Here is a 22,340-nt window from a genome sequence, read left to right as displayed (position 1 = left end):
GAGTATGTGGGAGATCGAAAAAGCTTCCTTCGCTTGGGAGAGAGATCGCAAAGCTTTATAGAAGAACAACAACCGTTACAGTTTCCTTTTTTCTCAGCTAATTAATTGTTTCCAATTTCAGTTTTGAGTCTTTCCAAATTTTGTTTTTTTATCAACTGAAATGTCTTTCCATTTTTTTTTTATGATTCCTTAAAACGCATTCTCCTTTTTAAATTAGATTCTGATTCGTATATGCTTCTCGCCAGCACAAGTGAAGTTCGACACGTGATTAGGCTAGGCTTTGTGCAGAGCCTAATCTCTACGTCTACGACATGCCAAGCAATGAAACAATGATCAGCAATCCATTTAAGATATTTGATTTTTATTTATACTTTGTCCATATACTCAAAAAAATACTATTTCTTTGTCAAAAGTTAGAACAATTGTTCTAATACTCTGAAAATTATTCCTATCATCGACCTTCAATGAGTTTCTTATTCAAAGCTTCTTTCACTTGGGAGTTGGGATACAGATCCCAAAACTTTATAGAACACTAGGGTTATACTGGTCGTCCGGGAGCGAATAAGCGAAACAATATAGACACAACTTAAATTTTGATTAAAATTATATAAAATTTAATTTATTTTCAACTTAAAGTATTATTAATTTTTACTATTTTCTGTTTCAATTTTTACAAAGTTTATTTTTTTATTTTTAAATATCTTATAGTTGTTTTACCAATAAAAATATTCACGAAAATATAATTCTTTTACTTTGTACATTGTACTTAATATTTATTCTACTTTGACATTCATAGAAAATACTGTTAGATCAATTATATATTCAAGTAATTTCAAGCAATTTATCTTTTAAATACCGTTCTTTAATTATTTTGGTACTAATTGTTTTATAATGTTTTACTTGCAACCATATACCTTTTTTTACTTTTTTTTTAAATTTTCCAAAGTCTTTGTTGTAAGGAAAAAGAAAAATCATAAAATAATTGCTATTAAAAACGTTATAAAATGATTGAAGTATTTAAAAGAAATATCTATTATATTAAAACAGAAGTCAGAACCTTGATTCATGTGTGATATTTTTAAAAATAGACCCTTAATTAAAAATGACTTACCATTCATTAAATACTAAACATATGGTTCAATAATATATCATTTCCAATTTATTAATCCTAAAAATCAGGATTAGTTAACATACACATATTGATATCTTTTCATTTAAAATTTAAATATATATATTTTAAATTTCGAAAAATCTATTAAGAAGATCTTAACAAATTTTTAATTTTCAAATTATATGTAAATTATTTTATCTAATTCCGTAATTAGTTTTGAAATATTATTATTCATAATATATTCTGTTGTTTTTTATAAAATAAAAATAAAATATTATATCTTATTTTTATCTATTATATAATCACAATCAATCATGTTAATTTTGTCATATTGAACTTAATATGATAAAATTATATTAAATTGATAAATTTTAAAATTTTATTTTCATAAAAATAAAATATTTATCTTAAAATATAATATGATGACAGAGGGGTTTGACATTAGCAGACTATATACTACATGTATAAATTAACATATCTTTCACTTTTGTAAATATAATAATATATTGTGTAAAATGAATAAATATAGAAAATACTGCTAAAATGAAATCCAGTTTTGAAAGGCGGATAAAAATTTAACATAGATTAAATAAAAATAATCAAATATATTTTTTATGCACATATTAATATGTTTAATAACAAAATGCAAATACAATAAAATAAATATATAATAAGAAGCAAAACATACGTATGATAGTTTAAACAATTGATTATTTACAACATACAAACTATATACTATTGTATTTGAAATAGTTTTATAAATATTTATATATAAAGAGGTTTAACATTAGCAGGCTATATACTACATGTATAAATTAACATATCTTTCACTTTTGTAAATATAATAATATAATAATATACTGTGTAAAATGAATAAACATAGAAAATACTGCTAAAATGAAATCCAGTTTTGAAAGGCGGATAAAAATTTAACATAGATTAAATAAAAATAATCAAATATGTTTTTTATGCACATATTAATATGTTTAATAACAAAATGCAAATACAATAAAATAAATATATAATAAGAAGCAAAACATACGTATGATAGTTAAACAATTGATTATTTACAACATACAAACTATACACTATTGTATTTGAAATAGCTTTATAAATATTTATATATATAACTAAAATTAAAAATTGAAAATGTATAATACTAATGATCTAAATAAATATATATGCATATAAAACTGAAATTAAAACATGCACGGTTGTGCGGGTCGAAATCTACTTATCTATTAAAGAAAAATATCATTTTTATCTATTATAAAATAGTCATATTAGGTCAATGTTTTCAGTTACATTTTTTTACCATTTACATTAGTTTATTTAATCTATAACATTTTTAAATAATTATAAGGATATTAGTAGTAAATTTATTTTAAAATTTTAGTTTTATTAATAACAAAATCTGTTGAGAAAAAATCTTATAAAATCTTTTTGAAAAAATTAAATATTTTTTCAATTATTCAGTTGACAAAAAAAAATCAGTGCATTAAAATTAATGCACTGATTAATTTTGTAATTAGTAGTATAATATTATTATAAAAATTTTAATTAGAATTTCATTATAAACAAAATATAATAAATTATGTGTTAATTTTATAAATTTTATAAGTATTGTCTATATTATATTAAATTGATAAACTAATATTTTTTGAAAAAATATATTTTTTTAGATAAATAAATAAATATCATTAACCGTTTAAAGTGACTAAAATATCATTTACCTTCTAAAAATATTAAAATTGGTAAATTATGTAATAACTTTTACAAAGAAAATGTTATCAAATTTTTATATTTAGAACTATATATTATCTATTTATTTATTAAAAGGACAGCATATATTATACAAAAATGATTATATGCAAAATATAATATAAATTTTTGATATTAAAGGTTATCCACACTGATGTACCGTTCAAAATCTAGTGTCAATTAATTTAGGAATAATACACACATCAAGTAAAGATCTAAATTGCAAAATTTCTTATAAAATTGACATGATACTATCATGATGAGTGGCCGCCATTAAAATATATTTTGACAAAATGTGATAGATATAATTAATCAATTATAAATATTTATTGCATTAAATTGCCAAACTAAAATTTAACAATATAAAATACGGGAGGGGGGGGGGGGGGGGCGGGGCTATATATAGTAGGGACAAGTCATATCTTTTCAATAATGTCGTATACAACTTGATTATTTAAGAAAGTAAAATATAATTTAGAGTTGCATAAAGATGGGTTGATCATATCATATATTCCAGTTAAAAAAATCATATCACATATTCTTGTTGTTCTATTATTTTGTTATTATTTCATAGTTTGACACTAAAACCGTTGATGGCGACTATTTCTTTTACTTTTATCATTTGTACTTCTCTCTAACGTTTTTTTGGGATCAAATTCTACATTTTTAAAAATAAATTTCTGGATAAAAAAACTTCAAGTTTAGCCCTTCTAAAACATACCTGTTTGTCAAGATCCTTCTAAAATATACCCAATTCGACTTATAATAACAAGAATCAATAAAATAGTTAATTGAAGTGACAACTACAAGAAACCGTTCCAGATTCATTCTTTTGTTAAGTTATATAAACACATTTATCATAATTATAAAGGTGCTAGTTTGATAAAATAATTGTATTTTTTTAAGAAGGAAAATTGTAGTTTTGTAAAGTGATATCCTCTAACAAATACTATTGGTGTCCTGCATACAAATTCACATGGACAAATTTGTTAGATCAAATTGGTAAGTAGAAGTACAAAATATAGAGTCCAAAGAATGTAGCTTGCAGACCCAAAAAAAGGTAAGGGGTCCAAAAGAATGTTGCTAATATGTCGAGTCTGAGTGCATCCTAGTAGTGGGTGCAAAAACTGAGAGAGATCGCAAAGCTTTTATAGAACCACAACAGTTGCAACTGTACTTGGTGCTTTTCAAAACAAAGAATCAAACGTATAGCCGAAGTGAGTGGAGAAAACTCAATCTCAAAAATGGACTTGGTTTGCAGCACATGTTCCCCACCTGCACGATTGAGAGAGAGGGAGTATTATATCATTTAATAGACCTCTGTCCTTATATCCATCTATTAGATTTTTTATTTGTGTGTCAGAAAATCTTTGAAGAACAATGAAAACCTGAAGAAGCTATTTATGAACAGAAGAAGGGTTCTGTGTCTTCAGTGAATCAGGAGGAATGATAGCAGCACTGGTGTTCTGAGTGTTTGGATCAGTGTTTCCCAAGAGAGTTTGGTGTTCAGCTTCTTCTGCATCAGAACGGTTCTGATTTTTTAGCAGAGAAAGAGTATCCTGAAAGTGAAACAGCTATAGGTTAGCTAGCGTAGAGGACTTTTTTTTAGCAGAGAAAGAGCGTTTTGATGTTTTCTTACCGCAGCAGAGACCGTATCCTTGCTTATTATCCACTTTCCATTTTGTTTCTTCAACTTGATCTTATTCATCCCAGCAACATGGGAGAGGCAGTAGAGCGACTCTTTTTCATTCTGGAAAACAGAGAGTCTCCATCCTTCTGCTGTGGGATGTAGGAGACAGAGATTTCTGGATCTTATGGAGTAAGATCCGACCTGAAAATCTCTGGTGTATTCCTCTGGGGTCCATTGGATGCTCTGGTAAGGAGGTGGAGGAGGAGAGTGAAAAAACATGTACTGAGTAGAAGCAGAAGAAGCTGGAGGATTCTCCTTGATGAATGGTAGATGAATGGGGACAGTTGAGAAGAACTGAGGATTTATCAGATCAGGAACTCCTGTGTCCACTTGTTTGGATTTGTCGATGAGGATGCAACCGCAAAGTCTATCACGCTCATTCGTAGAACTGAAGTCTCCAAGGCACTTGATTGGAACGTGTTGGGAAGACATCATCTTTGCCATGTGTTTGTGGGATGTGGAGCAGTAGTTCAGTGGTTTATTGATGGACAATGAACATCCGATGAGAGAACATTTTGACTCATACTGATCTTCAGATAGAATCAGAGCAGGAATGGGAAGTTGCGACTTGCTTAACAGAAGGAGGGTTTCTGCAGCTTCCTGTGTACCAAAAAAAAAAGAAAAACAATTGGCCCAACTTCAAACCCCCAAAAAATAAGTAACAAAACACCCTATTGAACGGGCCCAAAAGGCTAAAAGATACCAAGAGAATCATCCATCATACAACGTATACAATAAGGTATCTTCTGTATAAAAACGTTTTTCATTTTGGGCATCGCAACACACAACATGAACACTGATTAGACCGGTTCTAAAAGATATGAATGAAACCATTCCTACGATAAGGAGAGTAAATATATTTGAACTGGCCCAAAAGGTAAATAATTGCCGTGCTTGCAGGGGGCAAATCAATTCAGTGCAATTCATCATCATGGGCTTAAAACGAGTCAAAGTTATTATAAAGAATCTATATCATTATAATTAAGCAAAATAAAAAAAAATTAATAAATCTATCATTATAAACAACAACGACAAGGTTCTTAACAAACCCTAATTAGACCAAACAAATTTCACATTTCATATACCAATTCATCATCAATGTGCTTAAGTATTATGAAGAATCTATCATTATAAACAACAAATAATTAAAGACCCCAAGATTTCATATTTCCAAAACCCTAAAAATTGAAACACAATTCACAAAAAGTTTCATCACAGATCACATCCTTTACTATACAAACCCTAATTAGACCGAACCATTTCACATTTGATACCAAAAAAAACGAACAAAAAAATAAGAAACTAACCATATCCTCTTCAGTCGGTTGAAGACGCGTCATCCTTCTGGTTCTCATTTTTTGTGAATCAAAACACAAACTTTGATCCAGACCGAGCAAGAAGATGATGGATCGTCGGAGATTGCGGAGCGAGAAGAACGAGATGGTGTATCGTCTTGCGGAGCGAGAAGAACGAGATGGTATATCGTCTTCCTCTTCGTCTTCTTCTAGTAGATAGGAGCGAGATGGTTACGGTGGAGAGATCGTCTCTTCCTTCGTAAGAGAGAGAGAGAGAGAGAGAGATATGGGAGAAGTTTTGGTGGGAGAGAGTGTGGAGAAGAGAGAGAAAGAAGCTGCTAGTAACTCTTATACTGACGGTTAGACCTATACTTACACATATACATACAAAAGTTCATCGTAATTAACAGCTGTGTATTTGTGCGTGTAAGTTACGCGCTGGCTTTTCGTTTGTTCTCTGGTTTTTTTAGTCTGCATACTTGACTTACAATCTGTTGTGTTTGAATTTCGAGGGACATTCAAATGCAATATCCGTTATTAAACGACATCGTATTACGCAAACTACATGATATCACTTTGTTTCATTTCGAGTTATGATCGATGGCTGTATTTTAACAATTTCACTGGAGTTGGACCGCACGTGTGGACATTATTTTCATTTTATATATGTATATTTTTAATATTATCATAAATAGTTTAAATATATGATTAAAATACATTGTTATATATTGTATAATTCTATTAATTTATTGTTTTAAGTTTTTTTATTCCATATTATTATATAATTACTTTTTTTATACAATAAATTTTGTTATCAATTATTATTTCATATTAATACATTTTCGAGTTCGGCACAGTAAATTTAGAATCTACAATAATCAAATAGAGAATCATGTATTAAACGTTTTTTAAAAATTTCTACGGTTTGCATACAATACATATTTTTTATTTATACTATAGAAATGATATTTGTTTAGGATAGTTTATGTTTTCATACTGTATTTTAAACTTTAGTATTTATCAATATAGTATATACCATGATTTTATAAGTAAATACTCCATCCGTTTCATTTTATTTGTCGTTCTAGGTTTATGCACACGGATTAAGAAAATATATGATTTTGTATATTTCCAAAATAAAAACACAATTACCTATACATCTAACCATATTTCAACCAATAGAAAAATAAAATGGAGATTTTTTTTTAATAAATTTTGCATTAAAAATCTAAACGACACTTATTTTTGAAAAGAAAATTTTTCTCTACAACGACAAGGAAATCAAAACGAAGAGAGTATATTATTCTATTTATGTAGTTCAACGCTATTATTTTAACAATTTTTACACATAGTAACACCTATCATATTGATTGGTATTTATTTATTTAAAGGAAAACACATTTAAAAAATAAAATGGGTTAATTACCAATTTATTTTAATTTTGTTATATCTATTAAACTACTACGCCAAACACTGACTTTATTCATGCGGATGATTTCTAATAAATCCTATCTAGTGAGATGTCATATGCGCCACATGTGTATATATATAAGAAATAGATAGCAACCAATCAGTTTCATGCAAAGCACCAAGTGAAACCCATGTTAAGTAGGAATGTTGGACATGAGTTGCAGAAGCTTTTGAAACTTTTGTGTGACCATATTGCCTCTAGAAAAACTATAGTTTCACGTTCTAACCACCTCTCTGTCTTCTCTAGTAAAACAAATCAAACTACATTTGAGATTTGAGAACCATGCATGTCTTTATAGCGACCATAGTACTGTAAAACAAAAAAAAACAAAAATCTGTGTTTCTCCTTCTTTATATCAATGTATATCTTCTCCATTAGAAGATAACTTCTGGCACAATCAAATATGTCAATATTATGTGACTTCCGTGACAAGTTAAACCATAAGTGTAACTTTGCTTATTGATGAATTACTCTTGAGCAATAGAATGGACCAAACTGTTTGCAGATCACTGAGAAGAATATGGTTGAGGTTTCATGTCCAGAATTGGATACCACAATTCCTTTTTTTTGTGATCATATCACAATTCATGTAAGCGAATGGTAAAACTTGAAGATTTTTATTTTGATTTATCTCATATCAATGTCTTGATTTCTATTGGTTGTTGACAATTTTTGGGAGTTTAGATTTTTTTCCTTGTCCTGCTGAGCTGGCATATTAGGTTGGCCCCATGACCACAAGTGTCTTTCATCGCAGCTAAAGAATCTAGCAAAAGCTGAGTGTACTATATATATAGAGTGACACACATGTCACTTTAACCTTTTCCCCAAGATTTTAGGTTGGCCCCATGAACTCCCCCACGACCACAAGTGTCTTTCATCGCAGCTAAAGAATCTAGCAAAAGCTGAGTGTACTATATATATAGAGTGACACACATGTCACTTTAACCTTTTCCCCAAGATTTTATTCTCGTACCTATCCCGCGCGTGTGCCGTAACTAACAACGTGAGACAAAGTGCGAGCCTCTGTGTCCTGACAGTTTTACAGTTCCTCATACTCTTTTTTTCTACCCAAACAATCTTCACGCGTTTCCCCCTCATGGCGCGTGACTCTTACTCTGGACATCAGTCAAAAATATGCTCATCAAATTTTTTATTTTTTTTGTTTCTTTTTCTCTGAGGGAGAGAAGAAGATGAAGGCAACAAGCCCTGTATAACTGATAATATAGAAAGTGATTTGAGCGCTGGGAAAAAACACATGCTGGACGCTAAGAATGTATGCACCGGAGAGTATGAGCTTAACCAATGTGTTGCTTGTTTAAAACTCTCTCTCTATAAAAACGTAATCCAATAGTCCACGTTCCATTACGGTCCAAATCCAACCGATGTATAGTTCCCATTTTCTTTTCTTATGTTTGTATTGTATGCTCTAATGAATGGAAGTATTAGAGTAAGTGACACAAGCATACTTTCTAATTACTTTTTTATATCTTGTATAGAATATGTTTATGTCATAAGGTTCTCTAACCGGTTGGAAAAGAAGCAAATTAGATTTCCCTATTTACAATAGCTTTGTGTTGGCAAACACGTTGGTTCTGATATTTTTTTCTTTAGAAACGTGCACTAGCCTTGAAGCTTGCTACTATAAACTTTAGTTTGTTTAGGAAGGCCGAAAGCCTATGATCTTTCTGTATATTTGTACACTCTTGGATGAACCAAATTGTTAAATTGTAGGTAATTTTCTGAGTATTTCATAAACTTATTAATCTTAATCTGAGTCGATACTTAATTTAATTTTGAATTATAAAAACAATACATAAAAGAAAAAGTTGTGCGTATATATAATTAAGTAATTTAAAATAAACCATAAGTAAATTATACAACCAGCATCTGATGATATAGATCATGTATTCATCATGTTAAGTTACTTTTACACTGGCACATCAAATGGAGAAAGATATTTAAAAATAATAATCAGATGAATTGGATGTCAAATAAAGCCAGGAGATTAGCTTGCAGGAAATCAATGTTGTCGTTTGTGTTGAAACCAACTTTCACGGTTTCAAGACATTGCAACTTGTCCAAAAAGTGCTTCATCTGTTTCAGCTCTTGAAAAGAACCTCCATACTCTGAAATTTTTAGAACCTTCACTTGACATGTCTCTAAACAACATAATTTCTCCTCGTTCACAATCTTCATTTTCTTATGCTTATGATTCTTCTTAGGACTGCAAGCGCATGCATCTCCGCATTTATTTGTTACTCTATGCACGAGACCCTGAAACCAAAGAACAGTTTGATGTATACGTAAAGGAGGAAGTAAATAAAAGAATATAGTCCCAAATAATGGAAAAAAAAACAATCGGAAATCCATAATAATACCTTGATAGCTAAAGTGTGTAGATTTGGACAACTCTTGAGCAGGACCGGCATTACTTGCCAACCTTTTTCTTCGTGACTCTCGATAGATAAATTAAGGAGGTTCTTGAACACGGGCATAGACTCACAACAGAAATGAAATGCCTGATCACAACAGATGAAAGAAAACATATATAAGCAAGGTCATCTTATGCTGACAGATTCTAACCAGCCCAAAAAGAAAACAATAATAAATAGAAGTAGCAAAAAAAATGACTGACCTCAAGGGAATCAGGAGACAAGTGAAGGGTGGTAATGCTGGTTATACCCGCAACTAGATTTGTAACATCACCAAATATAGGCTCCCCATCACCATAATCATTATCATAATCATCGGAATAATCATAGCGGTTAGTTGACTCACCTAACTTAATACTAAGCCTGGCTTCGACAAGAGTATCTAAATCAACAAACTGATAGTATTCGAAGACATAACTAGAATAGTCAAGGTAGACAAGATTTGGTGCTCCACAATAAGTCACACGGTGATCATCTTTAGCATCCGGAAAATCGAGAAATACCACAAGTCGCTTGATGGATGCACTCTGCACGATCGTACCGTAACATGGCAGACGCAACTGATCATTGAGTATGTATAACTCCTCCAGAACAGGGCTGCCACGGATGAGCCCACTAAAGTTGGGACCATCAAGCCCTGTAACTGATAAGATAGAAAGTGATTTGAGCGCTGGGAAAAACACATGCTGGACGCCAAGAATGTATGCACCGGAGAGTGTGAGCTTAACCAATGTGTTGCTTGTTAACAACTCTCTCTCTATAAAAAAGTAAGAATTTCCTCGGGAGGCATGCAAGTGTAGTTCCAATAGACCACGTTCCATTAAGGTCCAAATCCAACGGTAGTATTCATAGTTAGTGCAATCTCTAGTTGTATGACTGAGAGAGAGTTTCTTGATGATGTGAGAGTCGCTTAACAGAGAAAATTGCTTCTCCACGAAATCAGAGAAGAGATGTGAACCTCTTGTTTCTTCTTCTTTGTCGGGATAAACAACCATCGACTCGTCAAAGCAAATGTTGTCTACAAGAACCATCAGATTACGCCACCTCTTGGACAGAACTGATGTTGAAGCAGCCACTTTTGTCGGAACTAAAGAAAGGATTTTGCCAAGAATCTCATCTGGCAATTTGCTGATGGAATCTCTACAACGCATGACTAATACAATAAAAGTAGGAGGAGTATGTGGGAGATCGAAAAAGCTTCCTTCGCTTGGGAGAGAGATCGCAAAGCTTAATTTATAGAAGAACAACAACCGTTACGGTTTCCTTTTTTCTCGGCTAGTTAATTGTTTCCAATTTCAGTTTTGAGTCTTTCCAAATTTATTTTTTTCTTTTTTTCTTTAAAGCGCATTATCCTTTTTAATTAGGTTCCGATTCGTATACGATTCTCGCTAGCATCGGTTACGTTCGACACGTGTGATTAGGATCAGTACAATAATTTCTCGCAAAAACGTGCTTAGAGCAATATTTAAGGGGAAGTATCTTCACATTTGATGTTAAACACACACAAGTAAGAAGTTGAAAATGAGAGCGAGAGAAAAAGAAAAAAAAGGCGATTTTTTGGAAGAACACAACTCTTCCTTTGCAACGGTTCTTGTCTCCCACCGGGGAGTTTGTGTCGTCGATGGTTGTCGACGGTTATGTCCACATGGGATTAACGGTCTTACGGTTATTGATTCCGTAACTGCAATTTCTATCTCCCTATATAAGTGGTGCGTGTCTCTGTTTTCAAAGCAGAGTAAAGGAGTCTTTCCTTTATTGTACTCATCATGTCTGACCGTATAAGAAAGCAGTTACAAGATATCAACTTGGGGATTACTGACGATGTCGTGGATCTTCCTCCTGATTTATGTGAAGAAGCAATCGAAGAAACACATTTTTCTTTGTTGTAAGGAAAAAGAAAAATCATAAAATAATTGCTAAAAACGTTATAAAATGATTGAAGTATTTAAAAGAAATATCTATTATATTAAAACAGAAGTCAGAACCTTGATTCATGTGTGATATTTTTAAAAATAGACCCTTAGTTAGAAATGACTTACCATTCATTAAATACTAAACATATGGTTCAATAATATATCATTTCCAATTTATTAATCCTAAAAATCAGGATTGGTTAGCATACACATATTGATATCTTTTCATTTAAAATTTAAATATATATATTTTAAATTTCGAAAAATCTATTAAGAAGATCTTAACAAAATTTTAATTTTCAAAATTATATGTAAATTATTTTATCTAATTCTGTAATTAGTTTTGAAATATTATTATTCATAATATATTCTGTTGTTTTTTATAAAATAAAAATAAAATATTATATCTTATTTTTATCTATTATATAATCACAATCAATCATGTTAATTTTATCATATTGAACTTAATATGATAAAATTATATTAAATTGATAAATTTTTAAATTTTATTTTCATAAAAATAAAATATTTATCTTAAAATATAATATGATGACAGAGGGGTTTAACATTAGCAGGCTATATACTACATGTATAAATTAACATATCTTTCAATTTTGTAAATATAATATATATAAGTGTAAAATGAATAAATATAGAAAATACTGCTAAAATGAAATCCAGTTTTGAAAGGTGGATAAAAATTTAACATAGATTAAATAAAAATAATCAAAAATGTTTTTATGCACATATTAATATGTTTAATAACAAATGCAAATACAATAAAATAAATATATAATAAGAAGCAAACATACGTACGATAGTTTAAACAATTGATTATTTACAACATACAAACTATATACTATTGTATTTGAAAAATATCTTATAAATATTTATATATAAAAGAGGTTTAACATTAGCAGGCTATATACTACATTATAAATTAACATATCTTTCACTTTTGTAAATATAATAATATATTGTGTAAAATGAATAAACATAGAAAATACTGCTAAAATAAAATCCAGTTTTGAAAGGCGGATAAAAATTTAACATAGATTAAATAAAATAATCAAATATGTTTTTTATGCACATATTAATATGTTTAATAACAAAATGCAAATACAATAAAATAAATATATAATAAGAAGCAAAACATACGTACGATAGTTTAAACAATTGATTATTTACAACATACAAACTATACACTATTGTATTTGAAATAGCTTTATAAATATTATATATATAAATAAAATTAAAAATTGAAAATGTATAATACTAATGATCTAAATATATATATGCATATAAAACTGAAATTAAAACATGCACGGTTGTGCGGGTCGAAATCTACTTATCTATTAAAAGAAAAATATCATTTTTATCTATTATAAAATAGTCATATTAGGTCAATGTTTTCAGTTACATTTTTTTTACCATTTACATTAGTTTATTTAATGTATTAACATTTTTAAATAATTATAAGGATATTAGTAGTAAATTTATTTTAAAATTTTAGTTTTATTAATAACAAAATCTGTTGAGAAAAAATCTTATAAAATATTTTTAAAAAATTAAATATTTTTTCAATTATTCAGTTGACAAATAAAAATCAGTGCATTAAAATTAATGCACTGATTAATTTTGTAATTAGTAGTATAATATTATTATAAAATAATTTTAATTAGAATTTCATTATAAACAAAATATAATAAATTATGTGTTAATTTTATAAATTTTATAAGTATAGTCTATATTATATTAAATTGATAAACTAATATATTTTTGGAAAAATAATATTTTTTAAATAAATAAATAAATATCATTCACCGTTTAAAGTGACTAAAATATCATTTACCTTTTAAAAGGATTAAAAGATCATTTACCTTCTAAAAAGATTAAAATGGTAAATTATGTAATAATTTTACAAAGAAAATGTTATCAAATTTTTATATTTAGAACTATATATTATCTATTTATTTATTAAAATGACAGCATATATTATACAAAAATGATTATATGCAAAATATAATATAAAATTTTTATATTAAAGGTTATCCACACTGATGTACCGATCAAAATCTAGTGTCAATTAATTTAGGAATAATACACACATCAAGTAAAGATCTAAATTGCAAAATTTCTTTATCAAAAAACTTATAAAATTGACATGATACTATCATGATGAGTGGCCGCCATTAAAATATATTTTGACAAAATGTGATAGATATAATTAATCAATTATAAATATTTATTGCATTAAATTGCCAAACTAAAATTTAACAATATAAAATACGGGAGGGGGGGGGGGCTATATATAGTAGGGACAAGTCATATCTTTTCAATAATGTCGTATACAACTTGATTATTTAAGAAAGTAAAATATAATTTAGAGTTGCATAAAGATGGGTTGATCATATCATATATTCCAGTTAAAAAAATCATATCACATATTCTTGTTGTTCTATTATTTTGTTATTATTTCATAGTTTGACACTAAAACCGTTGATGGCGACTATTTCTTTTACTTTTATCATTTGTACTTCTCTCTAACGTTTTTTTGGGATCAAATTCTACATTTTTAAAAATAAATTTCTGGATAAAAAAACTTCAAGTTTAGCCCTTCTAAAACATACCTGTTTGTCAAGATCCTTCTAAAATATACCCAATTCGACTTATAATAACAAGAATCAATAAAATAGTTAATTGAAGTGACAACTACAAGAAACCGTTCCAGATTCATTCTTTTGTTAAGTTATATAAACACATTTATCATAATTATAAAGGTGCTAGTTTGATAAAATAATTGTATTTTTTTAAGAAGGAAAATTGTAGTTTTGTAAAGTGATATCCTCTAACAAATACTATTGGTGTCCTGCATACAAATTCACATGGACAAATTTGTTAGATCAAATTGGTAAGTAGAAGTACAAAATATAGAGTCCAAAGAATGTAGCTTGCAGACCCAAAAAAAGGTAAGGGGTCCAAAAGAATGTTGCTAATATGTCGAGTCTGAGTGCATCCTAGTAGTGGGTGCAAAAACTGAGAGAGATCGCAAAGCTTTTATAGAACCACAACAGTTGCAACTGTACTTGGTGCTTTTCAAAACAAAGAATCAAACGTATAGCCGAAGTGAGTGGAGAAAACTCAATCTCAAAAATGGACTTGGTTTGCAGCACATGTTCCCCACCTGCACGATTGAGAGAGAGGGAGTATTATATCATTTAATAGACCTCTGTCCTTATATCCATCTATTAGATTTTTTATTTGTGTGTCAGAAAATCTTTGAAGAACAATGAAAACCTGAAGAAGCTATTTATGAACAGAAGAAGGGTTCTGTGTCTTCAGTGAATCAGGAGGAATGATAGCAGCACTGGTGTTCTGAGTGTTTGGATCAGTGTTTCCCAAGAGAGTTTGGTGTTCAGCTTCTTCTGCATCAGAACGGTTCTGATTTTTTAGCAGAGAAAGAGTATCCTGAAAGTGAAACAGCTATAGGTTAGCTAGCGTAGAGGACTTTTTTTTAGCAGAGAAAGAGCGTTTTGATGTTTTCTTACCGCAGCAGAGACCGTATCCTTGCTTATTATCCACTTTCCATTTTGTTTCTTCAACTTGATCTTATTCATCCCAGCAACATGGGAGAGGCAGTAGAGCGACTCTTTTTCATTCTGGAAAACAGAGAGTCTCCATCCTTCTGCTGTGGGATGTAGGAGACAGAGATTTCTGGATCTTATGGAGTAAGATCCGACCTGAAAATCTCTGGTGTATTCCCCTGGGGTCCATTGGATGCTCTGGTAAGGAGGTGGAGGAGGAGAGTGAAAAAACATGTACTGAGTAGAAGCAGAAGAAGCTGGAGGATTCTCCTTGATGAATGGTAGATCAATGGGGACAGTTGAGAAGAACTGAGGATTTATCAGATCAGGAACTCCTGTGTCCACTTGTTTGGATTTGTCGATGAGGATGCAACCGCAAAGTCTATCACGCTCATTCGTAGAACTGAAGTCTCCAAGGCACTTGATTGGAACGTGTTGGGAAGACATCATCTTTGCCATGTGTTTGTGGGATGTGGAGCAGTAGTTCAGTGGTTTATTGATGGACAATGAACATCCGATGAGAGAACATTTTGACTCATACTGATCTTCAGATAGAATCAGAGCAGGAATGGGAAGTTGCGACTTGTTTAACAGAAGGAGGGTTTCTGCAGCTTCCTGTGTACCAAAAAAAAAAAGAAAAACAATTGGCCCAACTTCAAACCCCCAAAAAATAAGTAACAAAACACCCTATTGAACGGGCCCAAAAGGCTAAAAGATACCAAGAGAATCATCCATCATACAACGTATACAATAAGGTCTCTTCTGTATAAAAACGTTTTTCATTTTGGGCATCGCAACACACAACATGAACACTGATTAGACCGGTTCTAAAAGATATGAATGAAACCATTCCTACGATAAGGAGAGTAAATATATTTGAACTGGCCCAAAAGGTAAATAATTGCCGTGCTTGCAGGGGGCAAATCAATTCAGTGCAATTCATCATCATGGGCTTAAAACGAGTCAAAGTTATTATAAAGAATCTATATCATTATAATTAAGCAAAATAAAAAAAAATTAATAAATCTATCATTATAAACAACAACGACAAGGTTCTTAACAAACCCTAATTAGACCAAACAAATTTCACATTTCATATACCAATTCATCATCAATGTGCTTAAGTATTATGAAGAATCTATCATTATAAACAACAAATAATTAAAGACCCCAAGATTTCATATTTCCAAAACCCTAAAAATTGAAACACAATTCACAAAAAGTTTCATCACAGATCACATCCTTTACTATACAAACCCTAATTAGACCGAACCATTTCACATTTGATACCAAAAAAAACGAACAAAAAAATAAGAAACTAACCATATCCTCTTCAGTCGGTTGAAGACGCGTCATCCTTCTGGTTCTCATTTTTTGTGAATCAAAACACAAACTTTGATCCAGACCGAGCAAGAAGATGATGGATCGTCGGAGATTGCGGAGCGAGAAGAACGAGATGGTGTATCGTCTTGCGGAGCGAGAAGAACGAGATGGTATATCGTCTTCCTCTTCGTCTTCTTCTAGTAGATAGGAGCGAGATGGTTACGGTGGAGAGATCGTCTCTTCCTTCGTAAGAGAGAGAGAGAGAGAGAGAGATATGGGAGAAGTTTTGGTGGGAGAGAGTGTGGAGAAGAGAGAGAAAGAAGCTGCTAGTAACTCTTATACTGACGGTTAGACCTATACTTACACATATACATACAAAAGTTCATCGTAATTAACAGCTGTGTATTTGTGCGTGTAAGTTACGCGCTGGCTTTTCGTTTGTTCTCTGGTTTTTTTAGTCTGCATACTTGACTTACAATCTGTTGTGTTTGAATTTCGAGTGACATTCAAATGCAATATCCGTTATTAAACGACATCGTATTACGCAAACTACATGATATCACTTTGTTTCATTTCGAGTTATGATCGATGGCTGTATTTTAACAATTTCACTAGAGTTGGACCGCACGTGTGGACATTATTTTCATTTTATATATGTATATTTTTAATATTATCATAAATAGTTTAAATATATGATTAAAATACATTGTTATATATTGTATAATTCTATTAATTTATTGTTTCAAGTTTTTTTATTCAATATTATTATATAATTACTTTTTTATACAATAAATTTCGTTATCAATTATTATTTCATATTAATATATTTTCGAGTTCGGCACAGTAAATTTAGAATCTACAATAATCAAATAGAGAATCATGTATTAAACGTTTTTTTAAAATTTCTACGGTTTGCATACACTACATATTTTTTATTTATACTATAGAAATGATATTTGTTTAGGATAGTTTATGTTTTCATACTGTATTTTAAACTTTAGTATCTATCAATATAGTATATACCATGATTTTATAAGTAAATACTCCATCCGTTTCATTTTATTTGTTGTTCTAGGTTTATACACACGGATTAAGAAAACATATGATTTTGTATATTTCCAAAATAAAAACACAATTACCTATACATCTAACCATATTTTAACCAATAGAAAAATAAAATGGGGAATTTTTTTTAATAAATTTTGCATTAAAAATCTAAACGACACTTATTTTGAAAAGAAAATTTTTCTCTACAACGACAAAAAAATCAAAACGGAGAGAGTATATTATTCTATTTATGTAGTTCAACGCTATTATTTTAATAATTTTTACACATAGTAACACCTATCATATTAACAGTGATTGGTATTTATTTATTTAAAGGAAAACATATTTAAAAAATAAAATGGGTTAATTACCAATTTATTATAATCCCCTATATATTAAAGGAGAAGCATTTTTAAGGCTTTCCTTAAACGATTTTGGTGAGAATGCATGAGAAGGCTCGGATCCACGTGTCACTCTGTGAGGGAGTTTAAGAAAAACGGAACATTTAATTCTTTGCTTTGTTTCCTTATTTGGTTCCATAAGAAGAAACGTAACCCATTTTTTTTTTCATTCATGCGAAACACTTTGAGGATCCGAGTGCAGCATATTGCCAATGGATCTGAGTCATTCTTGCCGTCTTCTGCCAATATTTTCATGCGAAACACTTTGAGGATTCTTGTGTGTCATTGCCAATGGAGCGTAGCTTCGCGCGCATGGACAATGAGGTTGTTAGTTGGGGCGAAACCGTGATGAGCGCTAACTGCAGTTGCGAGCTTCAAACGCCAGATTGCGACGCTGTCGGATCCACCGCCGTTGTCTCCGTCGTTACTCCGGAGAAGATCGTTGTAGCTAACTGCGGCGATTCCAGAGCAGTTCTCTGTAGGAATGGAAAACCAGTTCCTCTATCCACAGATCACAAGGTCAGCGTCTCTGCTCTCTCTAGAGAGAAACATATCTTTCTTAATTTGTTTATTTTTTTGTGGTGTTAATTTTTGTTTTGTTTTGTGTTTTAAATAAACAGCCGGATCGTCTTGACGAGTTGGATCGGATCCAGGAAGCAGGGGGGAGAGTGATATACTCGGATGGTCCAAGAGTCTTAGGCGTGTTAGCCATGTCACGAGCCATAGGTGATAATTACTTGAAACCATACGTGAGTTCGGAGCCGGAAGTTACTGTGACAGACCGGACCGAAGAAGATGAGTTTCTTATTCTAGCGAGCGACGGATTATGGGACGTGGTGACGAACGAGGCGGCGTGCGCGATGGTGCACATGTATCTTAACAAAAGAGGTGGTGGCCGTGGAAGGCGACGAGAAACTCAGGACGAGTGTAGTGACGGGAAAGAGGATGAGAAGGTGGTGGTGGGGTCGAGCAAGAGCGGGAAGAAAGGAGAGATCGCGGACAAAGCATGCACGGAGGCGTCAGTGTTGTTGACGAAGCTGGCGTTGGCTAAGCATAGTAGCGACAACGTAAGCGTCGTGGTCGTTGATCTCAGAAGAAGAAGAAAAAGACACGTTGCTTGAGCTGACACTAATCTATCTCATTACTCCACCGTCTTTTTTTTTTAAATATGATTCTTTTGTTTTTTTTCATTGGGTCAAGTCAAGTGTGTGGAGGTTTCACTGGGACGAAGGCACCTCGGTTCATCTCCAAACCCTAAAGGGAAAAAAGCATTAGTTGAAAAAAAATCTCGGTTTCGTTAAACCGGTTAAATCGGGGTATGGTTGTTTTCTTTTTTTTTGTTCTGGACCATCGTTTTTGCCTTTTTTAGTTGTGTAATCGACAAACAAAAAAAGAAAGAGACATGAGCAAGATCATAACAATCGTGTTGATGAGTTATATATATAAACCTCGCGCAATTGCCTCTGTTTCTTCTCCGCATCGTCTTAGTTTTTTCTCAGTTTCTTCTCAGTATCTTCTCTGTTTTTTCACGTAAATATATAGTTTTGCGGTCAGTTGATGAGTTGCGAGGTTGGTTGGTCAAGGTCTCTCTTAGGTTTTATTAATGATCAACTATATAAAATGAAGAGATAATGACTTCATACAATCTGTTTTTGTTATCAATTCATGCACGTTCCTTTACCTTTTTAATTCATGCAAGAACGGTTTTGTTAATTGATGAGTTTGGTCTGTTAGAATAACATAATCTTCAAACATATTTTTTATTTAATAACATGGACATTATCATGACGACCGTCTATGTTTGAATAACATAATCTTCAGATGGTATATCAGAACGATATAAAGAACTCCATGGTATACAGATGAAGAAGAAGAAGAAGATCGAGAACAATTGTTTACGTTATGAACTTTGTATATATCTAACCCTTTTATTAATCTTCGTCCTTGGTATTTTTGGTATTTTTGGCGTTTTGTGTGGGATTTATTTGAGGACCTTTTTATTAATTAAAATTAAAACTTTTTTTAAGTAGAGATAACAATATTTATTTTCTTGCTTAACAAGTTTCAAATATCTACGAAAAGAAGAAAATTTCATAAAAAAATAACTAATATAAGCTCGCTCTTCTTGATCGGAAGATGGCTACCGCTACGGAGATGGCGAAGAGGATACATGTTAAAGCGAAGATGAGGCATATCACCGGGACGTCGTTGTTGTTGTTGTCTCTCTTTGAGAGGAGTAACAGATGAAGTCTTGAATCGGGTGGGTTGTGTTGAACCCGCAGACTCTGTTCTTGACCCGACAGTCTCTGCATTTAGCGAAGTACGGGTCTCGAGACATTGTAGCATTTGTTTTCACAAACAATAACAGTTTGACACAAGCGATAACACATTCTATACAAACTATAAGAGTTCTTACTACAGTCTCCCATTGTCAAGTATGCTTTACGAGTCATTCTCATGTAGTACACGTAAATTTTTAAGCGAATGAAATACTACAATTCTATTACACATGAATTTTAATAATATGGTTAAGATTTTTAAACCGATATCAATGAATTCTACCCATCCCGAATTAGACCGGCTAGCATTAACGTTTGGACAATATTTATATTTTATGAGTGATTAGCAAGGTAAATTGATGATACTAAATGTCATATATTTCACATTTTTTGTTATGGAAATTTATATATCTAAGAGTGATTGGTAAGGTAAAAATATTTTTCATTTAATACGATATTATACCAAGATACCACATTTATTGAATTAGGTTTAGTAAACCTATATAAGACTCACTGCTCCACATAATTTTATTTATTCACTACACCCGAAACCTTAACAAGTTTATCTCATTCTCCTATAATGGTTGCGGTAACTTATGTGTCTGATTTGAAACTATTCAAGTCAATGTGGAAGATTATGGTTAAGATCCTTTATTTGTGGAAGCAATATTCTGCTGGTAGTGGTCTAACTATTGAAATGGTTTTTATCGACTCCAATGTAGGCATCTTTACTCTTCACCTGAATACATTTTATAAATTTCGTTTTCTTTATTTAAACATGTCTAAGTTTCAAGTTTTTTTTTTTCATAGGTTGTGAAGATGTTTTACGCAGACCAAATTGAAAAATAAATGTTAAAACATAATGCTTGATTGTTAAAATTCATTGGCCTTATGTTTAATACATTGTAAGAATTAACTCAGCAGGTTCAATGTGTAGATATATTAATGTTATTGTTTATGTATATATTTTTATACAACGATTTATGTATATAATTTAATTGTCATTATTTAAAAAAATATTTTGTAATGACTAAGTATATTTTATATTTAATTAATTTTAATTTAAAATTAAAACTTTCATTTGTTATATGAACAAACATTTCTTTCAATATTAGTTAACGCTATATGTATATAGCGATGAAACACTTTAAAAAAAATTTACATACACACAAATATGCACATTAAAGTTAGTACTTATATAACAAAATGTGAGGTGAAGATTCTAAATCAGGCGTAATATAGAATATTAATTATTTTAAAATCTTCATTTCACCATTAACCAAATTGTAATGAAATGAATTGTTTATAGGCATCTTAGCTTTCTTCAACAGTTATATAAATTTGATTTTATTATGATTTTTTTATAATTTTATAATATAAACGATTGGTTTATATTAGAATTGTCTAAAATTCAAGAACATGAAATCAAACAATACAAATAGTCTTTAGTTTATCACTAAAACACCAAAATCTCAACCATTTAACCGAATAAACAAAAATAAATATGAATTTAGAATGTATATATATCATAGGATCTTAAAACCCGAAAACAACCAAAACTAAACTGATATCCAAAATAAATATACCTAACGTCTTAATATCTTAAAAATAATCTCATCCCGTGCAAGGCACAGGTTATCAGAGATTCTCGGATGAATATACGTTCACATTAAACTAGACACTCATTTCTTAAAAAAATGTTACCATCGGTTGCTTACATAATTGGTTTGATTGCACAGCTCTAACTCTAACTACATAGCTGCATCAATTATCTTAACAAAAAGTAAATATAATTTTGAAATCTATATATAGAAAGACATATATGAATAATACTAAGGGTTTCATTCCATTCTTGGCAGTAAGTTGTTTATATTTCCTTATAAAGAGAGATTTGTGAATATATTTATTTTTCTCGAAAGGATTTTATAAAATAAAAATATATATAGACGAAACAGGAAATAAATAAATAGTTCAGAATTCAGGTGTGAGCTCTTTTCTTTAAACTAAGAGATAACACACAAACAAGGCAACAA

At 30.8% G+C, this 22,340-nt stretch overlaps 4 protein-coding genes across 4 annotated transcripts; 1 reads left to right on the top strand and 3 right to left on the bottom strand.

Moving 5' to 3' along the window:
- Nucleotides 1–3,732: 3,732 nt before the first annotated feature.
- LOC130511581 (uncharacterized) lies at nucleotides 3,733–5,146 on the bottom strand. The gene is made up of 3 exons (XM_057008744.1): nucleotides 4,512–5,146; nucleotides 4,261–4,431; nucleotides 3,733–4,147 (listed from the first exon to the last, which is right to left on the bottom strand). Exons 1-2 carry the CDS (start codon nucleotides 5,004–5,006, stop codon nucleotides 4,270–4,272), a joined length of 657 nt encoding a protein of 218 aa, XP_056864724.1. The 5' UTR covers nucleotides 5,007–5,146; the 3' UTR covers nucleotides 3,733–4,147; nucleotides 4,261–4,269.
- Nucleotides 5,147–9,299: 4,153 nt separating this feature from the next.
- Nucleotides 9,300–10,914, bottom strand: LOC130511347 (F-box/LRR-repeat protein At1g48400-like). Its single transcript, XM_057008281.1, has 3 exons — nucleotides 9,964–10,914; nucleotides 9,707–9,847; nucleotides 9,300–9,602 (listed from the first exon to the last, which is right to left on the bottom strand). Exons 1-3 carry the CDS (start codon nucleotides 10,909–10,911, stop codon nucleotides 9,300–9,302), a joined length of 1,392 nt encoding a protein of 463 aa, XP_056864261.1. The 5' UTR covers nucleotides 10,912–10,914.
- Nucleotides 10,915–14,442: 3,528 nt separating this feature from the next.
- LOC108846515 (uncharacterized) lies at nucleotides 14,443–15,867 on the bottom strand. The gene is made up of 3 exons (XM_018619746.2): nucleotides 15,222–15,867; nucleotides 14,971–15,141; nucleotides 14,443–14,857 (listed from the first exon to the last, which is right to left on the bottom strand). Exons 1-2 carry the CDS (start codon nucleotides 15,714–15,716, stop codon nucleotides 14,980–14,982), a joined length of 657 nt encoding a protein of 218 aa, XP_018475248.2. The 5' UTR covers nucleotides 15,717–15,867; the 3' UTR covers nucleotides 14,443–14,857; nucleotides 14,971–14,979.
- A 2,162-nt stretch (nucleotides 15,868–18,029) lies between these two features.
- LOC130511580 (protein phosphatase 2C 3-like) lies at nucleotides 18,030–19,182 on the top strand. The gene is made up of 2 exons (XM_057008743.1): nucleotides 18,030–18,547; nucleotides 18,649–19,182. Exons 1-2 carry the CDS (start codon nucleotides 18,320–18,322, stop codon nucleotides 19,147–19,149), a joined length of 729 nt encoding a protein of 242 aa, XP_056864723.1. The 5' UTR covers nucleotides 18,030–18,319; the 3' UTR covers nucleotides 19,150–19,182.
- Nucleotides 19,183–22,340: the final 3,158 nt, after the last annotated feature.

Source organism: Raphanus sativus, chromosome 4, assembly GCF_000801105.2.
Source record: "Raphanus sativus cultivar WK10039 chromosome 4, ASM80110v3, whole genome shotgun sequence".
Classification (NCBI taxonomy): Eukaryota; Viridiplantae; Streptophyta; class Magnoliopsida; order Brassicales; family Brassicaceae; genus Raphanus; species Raphanus sativus.
Note: the sequence above shows the minus strand (reverse complement) of the source record. Positions and strands in the feature narration are given on the sequence as shown.